The sequence below is a fragment of the Mytilus edulis genome, chromosome 11 (assembly GCF_963676685.1).
Source record: "Mytilus edulis chromosome 11, xbMytEdul2.2, whole genome shotgun sequence".
Taxonomy (NCBI): domain Eukaryota; kingdom Metazoa; phylum Mollusca; class Bivalvia; order Mytilida; family Mytilidae; genus Mytilus; species Mytilus edulis.
In genome coordinates, this window is record NC_092354.1 from 72,084,772 (window position 1) to 72,094,524 (window position 9,753).

Here is a 9,753-nt window from a genome sequence, read left to right on the forward strand (position 1 = left end):
AACTTAACTTAACAGGGGAGGACGGATACATAATATTTTAAACAACTTTTCTAAAAGAGAGGGTCCACTTATTTTGAATAATATAAAAGAAAATGATTATGTTTAAGTCCAGGAATATTACAAAATACTTAAGACATGTTTTGACCACTTAATACCAGATAGATAATAGTTTTTTGGGAAAATATGAGCCCTTTTGTACTAGAATTGTTTTTTTTCTTCCAAAAAACATATAATATAACTTTAATCGACCCCTCTCAAAAAGGAATATTTATAAATAACATTTCGGGGTGTTCCAAACCTGATTTTGACCTGAATGGACAATTGCATAATAGGCACACATACATGTACCACATCTAATTATTGCTAGGTGACCAGGGGAAAAAACACTTCATACATTAAAGAAATGTCCAAGTACAAGTGATAAATCAAGTTTTATTATTGTCAAAACCTATTTTTTATGTTAACAACAAAAAATTGTAAACGCTCGCCTTCCCTTTTTATACTTCGCCTTGAACATTTGCAAATTAAATATTTTTTTTATAAAACTATTCAAGTAGCTTGCTCGCTCAAATTATTGGAGCCCAAAAATCTATAAAACAAGAAATTGAATTGGTGTAACATGATGGAGTTCTGTATGCACTCTAATTTTTTAAAGTTATGCCCCTTTGAACGCTAAAAGTTTACCTAAATATGTATTGCAACAGATTGTCATGGCAACTCCTCTGAATTCACCAAACAGAATTTCAAGAAACTTTTTTGTAGATAAATAGTTACAGAGTTTTGAAGTTTTGATGTTTTTTTGATGTTAAAATATTTCTCCCCAGAAACCACTGAACAAAATTTTACTAAGCATGAACCACATCATTATGAGTTTCTTTTTTATTTTATTTTACAGTCTGAAAATATGAGATCTGCCTTTTTGACAGCCTCAAGTGGAGAACAGTTCCAGGAACCTACTTCAGAAACTGGATTTGAATTATATGAGGTAATGTATATGCTTTTTTTAACACTTTAAGTTAACATTTTATCTTTAAAATGGTCAAAATGACCATTTCCTTAAATTTCTAGCAAAAATTATTCTTTCATAATGCAATAATTGAGATATTCTATAAGTGAATATTTTATATTCTAATATGACGTCTTTATTACGTTTTGTAAAAAAAAAAGACACCTGCAAGCGCACAGACTTACTTGTTATATTCTCATTATAAATTATTTCATTTACATTTTTTCAAACTGTTTAACATATATGTTCTTTTTGTAATGCATTATATTTGACTTTATTTTACACCTCACTAAAGCACAGTGTAAAATATCAACAAATATAACGCCTACCCATGTTAAAATGAGCATAGAGCATGACATGAAGGAATTATTTATTAATTTTTAAATAGATAAATATCATTGTTTAAATAGCAAATTAGGATATTTTTTCTAGAAGAAAAACAAGAACTAAAATGTGTGTCTATGTTTCTCTGGGCGTCACACGTAGGTCTTGTGTGGACAATATACACTTCTGGCGTATTAAAATTTTGAACTTGTTGCCTTTTGTTGGCTGTTGTTCGTGTGATTCATTGTCAATTGTGTTCTCCAATTTATTCATATTGTAGTCCTGTGTTGTCATTTTGATGTTATATTTCACATGGCCATAAAAGTGCGAGGTTTGGCATGCCACAAAAACAGGTTCAACCCACCATTTTTTCCTTTAAAAATGCCCTATACCAAGTCAGGAATATGGCCATTGTTATATTATAGTTCGTTTCTGTGTGTGTTACATTATAATGTTGTGTCGTTTGTTTTCTCTTATTTTTGAGTGTAAACACATTGCGATAAGACGTGTCACGGTACTTGTCTATCCCAAATTCATGTATTTGGTTTTGATGTTATATATATATGTTATATTTGTTATTCTCGTGGGATTTTGTCTATGTGTGTTACATTTTAGTGTTATGTCGTTGTTCTCCACTTATATTTAATGCGTTTCCCTCGGTTTTAGTTTGTTATCCCGATTTTGTTTTTTGTCCATGGATTTATGAGTTTTGAACAGCGGTATACTACTGTTGCCTTTATTTTACACTGTAAGATTTTTATCACTTTTCTCAAGATTTACAGAGGTGTGTTAAAGTTTTTGTGCATTCAACTCCTACTGTTTAAAACCAGATCTCTGAAACTTCACAGAAAGATGCATACATACATGTTGAAGTTGTGCACCTTTATAGAATTGTTTAAACATTTGTTCTAATATTTTAACCCATATTTGTCTTCTTGTAGACAAATCTGATACATGCATCTACAAATTCAGAACATTATGAACAATTCAGTGAAACAATAACAGAAACTGGACTTGAATTATCTTAGGTACATAGATAATAGAATTTAAAAAAAATAGAGAATGTGTTAAAGAGACAACAACCCAACCAGAAAATTGTGTCAGTTAGTGTCAGTTAGTGCATGCTTCTACATTGATCAATAAATGACATTTTTCAAATCTTTTATCTCCATATTCCTGTATTTCACGGATAAATGGACTAATTTTATTTTATATCTAAAGTTAAAACTTCAAATACGACCTCAGCTGAATACTTTAAAAATGCATCCAATATATTTATATGCATTTGTGTCAAATTCAAGAATAATTAGATATAGGAAGATGTGGTATGAGTGCCAATGAGACAACTCTCCATCCAAATAACAATTTATAAAAGTACCGGTAAACCATTATAGGCTAATGTACAGCCTTCAACACGGAGCCTTGGCTCACACCGAACAACAAGATATAAAGGGCTTCAAAATTACTAGTTTAAAACCATTCAAACGGGAAAACTAATGGTCTATATAAAACACAAAAAAAACGAGAAACACATATAAATTACATAAACAAACGACAACTACTGTACATAAGATTCCTGACTAAGGACAGGTGCAAACATTTGCAGCAGGATTAAACATAGAAATGGTACCAAACCTTCTCCCTATTCCTGAAATAATAGTATAACATCACAACATAGAAAAACACACGATAACATATCAATCGGAAGGCTTAACTCAATGAAAAAACGTAAATTAACACACTATGAATAAATAAATTTGATATGCGATACCTGAATGCAAATACATAGTTAATAAAATATAAGTGACAAAAATTCAAGGCCAAAAAGCAAACAAAAAAGTCCGAACAAAGCCATGGCAAGACACTATTATAAAAATTTTCTCTGAAACTACTCTGCCAAAATTAACAATCATCATTGAAGTATCTTGTTCAAAAATGTGTCTGACAACCAAAATGGCTGACATGACTAAAATTAATCATAATGTTAAAAGTTTGTCTTTATCATTTTAATGCTTCATTTAAAATTAATATATTTTTGATATTCAGCTAAATGTAAAACCAAAACATTTTTTTGTTTATTTTTTTTCAGAACACAGAATACACTCTTTCACAAACAAGTGAAGGAAGTGTATGGACACCATCAGCAAGCCAAGAAGATGTTAATTCTAGAAAGAGAAAGGCCTTGGATTCATTTCTGCTGACTTGTGGTGCAAGTCCTGTTAAGAAGACCTTAACAGCTGAATGGAGAGTCTGTTCTGAAAGGACAAAATCAGATTACATTATAAAAACCTCAAAGATTTTGAATGAAGTTTTAAATGTGTTGGTGCCAGGACAAGAAACTGATGTATTGCAGGCAATAATGGAAAGTAAAAAACAGAATGAAGAAATCTTGTTGAATATAATTTCTGCTGCCTATATCGGATGTGAAGACTGGGGTTCACAGCGTCAAATCCTATCCATAATAGCCCACCAAGGTGTCTTACAGTGAAGTGCATCCTTTGATACCAGATTTATCTCGCTACAAATATGGTGCAGCAAGGAAACATGCCTTATCTGTAGGATCTGGACAAAAAGTTCCAGCAACTGAAATAACACATGAAGGTATCACAACTGAACAGATAAATCATTTTTTAGACTTTATAATGAGTCCAGCTATTATTACAGACATACCCTTTGGCGAATCCAATCTAAAGCTTTCAAATGGAGAAATCATCAATGTTCCTAAAATCATCCTTAACAGCGTTAGAACCCGTGTAGTTTAGCAGTATTTTAGCTACAGTGAAGAAGACAATTTTGAAAAAAAGGAAGTTTAAGCTCTTACATGATAATTCAACATGCCATAGGACCTAATGTAAGGAAATCTATGAAAGGATTATACAACTACGCTGCAGATGGTGCCAAAGCAATAGAGAGTCTGCAGAAAATAGCTGCCTTGTTTGGAAGATTGGATAAAGGGAAGGAATGGCAAGATAATATTTGCAAGCTGCTAACATCTTCTAAGCAGTATCTTAAATAAGAGTACAAGGTAAATTATTGTCAATAATTCTAAAGACTATAATTAGGGCCATATCACTAGTTTGGGTGCCTATATTGTCTGTCAAAATGTCCTAAACAGATCGTATTGACAATGCAACAGTTATCTGTGAACCTACCAGTACTAATAGGAACTCAATAAAACTTAGAATGATGTAAAAACCAAACACTTGTATAGTTTAGAATTATAAGACCGGCTTTTTTTTTATTTACCTGAACAACAGCATGCATTACAAATTTCATTAACAATTTTCGTAACATTTTTTCTAATTTTCTTAAATTAGTTTTTTGAAATTTGAAACCATGCTTTATATATGTGACAGCATACCTCAATGTTGATATAACTAAGTCTGTTCTGGTTTATTTTATATACTGTATTATATGATACACTGAGGCCTACTGTTTGTATGGTAAATACTAATCATATGACACATATTCCCGTTTGTTGAATGTTTTCAGTGTGCCTATTTCTAAGAAATACTCTTTGAATTTCAGACTCATGTTGTAAAGGAATCAGAGGTAGCTGATCATTGCTGCACATTTGCACTATCTGGTGGTTACCAAAGACTACACTTCCAGTTGCAGCCATTTACATTAAAATTCTTGCAGCCAATGTTAAGAACTGGACACTGTTCTTAAATGCTTAATGGATGTCTCAAAGACCATAACTTATGACAATGATGATCAAAGAGATGATGCAATGTATGCTATTTCAGAGGTAAATGATAGCTTTATGTATGCAAGTATTTTTATATATAAATGAGAAGATATGGTTTGAGTGCCAATGAAACATCTCTTCATCCTAGTCACAATATGTATTTATAAATCAGATATAGATTACATAGTGGATTTTAACATGGAGCCTTGGCTCAAACAGAACAGCAAGCTATGAGAGTCCTATGACTAGTCTAAAACAATAAAAAAAAATGAACACAAATGGTTTAATTTATATAAAAATGAGAAACAAAAAACACATATGAACTTCAAAAACATACAATAAATACTGAACGACAGACCTCTGACTTATCATATAAATCCTGTCCCTCCTGACCTGTCATATAAATCCTGTCCGTCCTGACTTGTCATATAAATCCTGTCCCTCCTTGTTTGTCATGTAAATCCTGTCCTTTCTGACCTATCATATACATCTTGTCCTTCCTAACTTGTCATGTAAATCCTGTCCCTCCTGATTTGTCATGTAAATCCTGTCCTGCCTGACTTGTCATATAGATCCTGTCCCTCCTGACTTGTCATGTAAATCCTGTCCTTCCTGACTAGTCATGTACACCCTGTCCTTCCTGACTTGTCATGTTAATCCTGTCCCTCCTGACTTATCATGTAAATCATGTGCCTCCTGACTTATCATATAAATCCTGTCCTTCCTGACTTGTCATATAAATCCTGTCCTTCCTGGCTTCTCATGTAAATCCTGTCCTTCCTGACTTGTCACATAAATCCTGTCCCTCCTGACTTATTATGTAAATCCTGTCCTTCCTGACATGTAATATAAATCCTGTCCCTCCTGACTTGTCATATAAATCCTGTCCCTCCTGACTTATCATATAAATTCTGTCCCTCATGATATGTCATGTAAATCCTGTCGCTTCTGACTTGTCATGTAAATCCTGTCCCTCCTGACATGTCATATAAATCATGTCCCTCCTGACTTATCATGTAAATCCTGTCCATCCTGACTTATCATTTAAATCATGTCCATCCTGACATGTCCTGCAAATCCTGTCCTTCATGACTTGTCATGTAAATAATGTCCCACCTGACATGTCATATAAATCTTGTCCTTCCTGACTTGTCATATAAATCCTGTTCCTCCTAAACTTGTCATATAAATTCTGTGCCTCCTGATTTGTCGTATAAATCCTGTCCTTCCTGACTTGTCATATAAATCCTGGCCCTCCTGGCTTGTCATGTAAATCCTGTCCTTCCTAACTTGTCACATAAATCCTGTCCCTCCTGACTTATTATGTAAATCCTGTCCTTCCTGACATGTCATATAAATCCTTTCCCTCCTGACTTATCATATAAATTCTGTCCCTCCTGACATGTCATGTAAATCCTGTCGTTTCTGACTTGCCATGTAAATCCTGTCCCTCCTGACATATCATATAAATCCTGTCCCTCCTGACTTATCATGTAAATCCTGTCCATCCTGACTTATCATTTAAATCATGTCCATCCTGACATGTCCTGTAAATCCTGTCCTTCATGACTTGTCATGTAAATCCTGTCCCACCTGACATATCATATAAATCTTGTCCTTCCTGACTTGTAATATAAATCCTGTCCTTCCTGACTTGTCATGTAAATCATGGACCACCTGATATGTCATATAAATCTTGTCCTTCCTGACTTGTCATATAAATCCTGTCCCTCCTCACTTATCATATGAATTCTGTGCCTCCTGACTTGACATATAAATCCTGTCCTTCCTGACTTGTCATATAAATCCTGTCTTTCCTGACTTGTCATGTAAATCATGGACCACCTGATATGTCATATAAATCCTGTCCCTCCTCACTTGTCATATAAATTATGTGCCTCCTGACTTGACATATAAATCCTGTCATTCCTGACTTGTCACATAAATCCTGTCCCTCCTGGCTTGTCATGTAAATCCTGTCCTTCCTGACTTGTCACATAAATCCTGTCCATCCTGACTTATTATGTAAATCCTGTCCTTCCTGACATGTCATAAAAATCCTGTCACTCCTGACTTGTCATATAAATCCTTTCCCTCCTGACTTATCATATAAATTATGTCCCTCCTGACATATCATGTAAATCCTCTCCTTTCTGACTTGTCATGTAAATCCTGTCCCTCCTGACATGTCATATAAATACTGTCCATCCTGACTGATGATGTAAATCCTGTCCATCCTGACTTATCATTTAAATCATGTCCATCCTGACATATCCTGTAAATATTGTCCTTCATGACTTGTCATGTAAATCATGTCCCACCTGACATGTCATATAAATCATGTCCTTCCTGACTTGTCATATAATTCCTGTCCCTCCTGACTTGTCATATAAATCCTGTGCCTCCTGACTTGTCATATAAATCCTGTCCTTCCTGACTTGTCATATAAATCCTGTCCTTCCTGACTTGTCATGTAAATCATGGACCACCTGACATGTCATATAAATCTTGTCCTTCTTGACTTGTCATATAAATCCTGTCCCTCCTGACTTGTCATATAAATCCTGTGCCTCCTGACTTGTCATATAAATCCTGTCCTTCCTGACTTGTCATATAAATCCTGTCCTTCCTGACTTGTCATATAAATCCTGTTCTTCCTGTCAGTGTCTGCCTGATCACGCAAAGGATGACAAACAGAAGGTTTGAATAATTTAAATTGTACTATTGATGTTGTAAAATTAGGGAATTGTTGTTTTATTGACTGCTACAGAAGAATTTATGACCAGTTTTTTTTGTCAGTACACAATGCACTTCTTCTTTATGCTAATACATTGTAATTACTGTTTTTTAGAGTGTCAGAGCTGTTCATGAATGGGAAAACAATATTCTTCGCTCTGTAAATTTGGCTCGTAAATCTGTCCTAGAAAATCTTAAAGAAGACGAAATGTTAGTCGAACGTGATTGGGCCATGAAGTTTATTTCAATGCAATACAGAGAATCGCAATCTAATTTGTTCGGTAAACGGGGACTCAATTGGCATGTTATTGTTGCAACTTTCAAATACAGACAGGCCTTGACAATGCATACTGTTATTCACATCTTTGACAGTGCACTACGAGATGCTGAGACATCAAATGCTGTTCTTGGGAACAGTTTAGAGATTTTTCATCAAATTAATCCTTGCCTGACAAATGCCTACATTCGTTCTGATAATGCTGGATGTTTTCATGGAGCAGCATCTGTATGTGCCATGCCATTTCTTTCATCCATTGTTCAATGTAAAAGAATGGATTTTGCAGACCCTCAAGGTGGAAACTCCATCTGTGACAGAAAAGCTGCCCATGTCAAATCATACATCAGAAGATATGTCAATGAGGGCAATGATGTATGTACAGCAGTGGATTTTAAAAATGCATTAATGAAATCAAACATAAAGAAAGTGTCAGTGGTTGTTGCACTTCAACCTCCTAAATCTGACAGCAAAAAGAAAGATCCTACTGTGTTTAAACTGCCAAAGATCACAACTGTTAATAACTTTTCGTTCAAAAATGGTGGAGTGCAAGTTTGGAGGCAGTTTGGAATAGGACAAGGCTGTCATATTCCTGTTGTTGATACTGCAACTACTAGGGATCTACCAGAACTCACCATTATTGAAACTTATCTAAATCAACAGACAGAAACAGAAGTCAGACAGACAGAAACAGAAGGCAGACAGACAGAAACAGAAGTCGGACAGACAGAAACAGAAGTCAGACAATCAGGAATCATAGAAGCTGAAGTCTCTCTTCAGGAACATGTAACACAAGAAAATGAAATTGAAGTTGAATCTTTAGTCAATGACAATACTGTAACTACAGGTGACCAATCAAATGATGATGTTGATTTTGTCACAGAAGAAGAAATGTCTAAATTGTTTTCGTGTAATGAATGTATAAAAACATTTAGCAAATATGGTAATCTGTTGCGTCATCTGGATATTGGAAAGAATAGTGTAAAACAGGAAAATAAGAAACTTTCTGACAAGTCAAAGATTGAATATTCCAGGCATATGGAAAAGGTTAATACAGTAACGGTTAATTCAAATAAATTTTCTTCTGGTAATTCTAACAGTGATCTTACACAGGGATGGGCATTTAAGTGAAGGAGAACAGTCAAAAGGTTTACCCAGGACCAGAAGTTTGATCCGGAAGAAGTATTCCAGGATATGAGATTTGTAAGAACAACAAGTGGACGAAAACGTTTTTCACAAGAAGAGTTCCTTTCCGCAACACAGATAGCTAGTTACTTTAGTCGTCTTGTATTAAATAAACGCAAATTATACAATCCTTTGTATACATCAGATGATAAACAATCAGAAAAGCTGAAGCAGAATTTATAGAACTGAATTTAGTAGCTGCAGCTTTATGACAAGTTTATGAAGGTTTAAATCTTTCTGACAAAGATGCACTAGATATGAAGTAAATTTTTATATTAATGAGTATTTTGATTTATTAGAACATTTTCATGTTCAGGGGTTTATTTTTTATTGAAAATCAATATAAATTGTTTGCATCATTTCTACATAATAAATGATTTGATTCTAAAATAAAATTATTAAGATTATTATCTAATTCGCATATTTGAAAATGATAATAAAAGGGACATAAATCTACAAATAATTCAAAGGCAGACAATCCCACATATGTGCAATGTATTGCTCTGTAATATACTTACAAAAAAAGCCTACAAGAAC

The 9,753-nt window shown here is 34.0% G+C and overlaps 2 protein-coding genes across 2 annotated transcripts; both read left to right on the top strand.

The window, feature by feature from the left end:
- Nucleotides 1–900: 900 nt before the first annotated feature.
- On the top strand, nt 901–3,818 carry LOC139494563 (uncharacterized). Its single transcript, XM_071282724.1, has 2 exons — nt 901–985; nt 3,420–3,818. The coding sequence occupies exons 1-2, from the start codon at nt 905–907 to the stop codon at nt 3,816–3,818; spliced, it is 480 nt and encodes a 159-aa protein (XP_071138825.1). The 5' UTR covers nt 901–904.
- A 4,162-nt stretch (nt 3,819–7,980) lies between these two features.
- LOC139494564 (uncharacterized) lies at nt 7,981–9,399 on the top strand. The gene is made up of 2 exons (XM_071282725.1): nt 7,981–9,078; nt 9,190–9,399. Exons 1-2 carry the CDS (start codon nt 7,990–7,992, stop codon nt 9,397–9,399), a joined length of 1,299 nt encoding a protein of 432 aa, XP_071138826.1. The 5' UTR covers nt 7,981–7,989.
- Nucleotides 9,400–9,753: the final 354 nt, after the last annotated feature.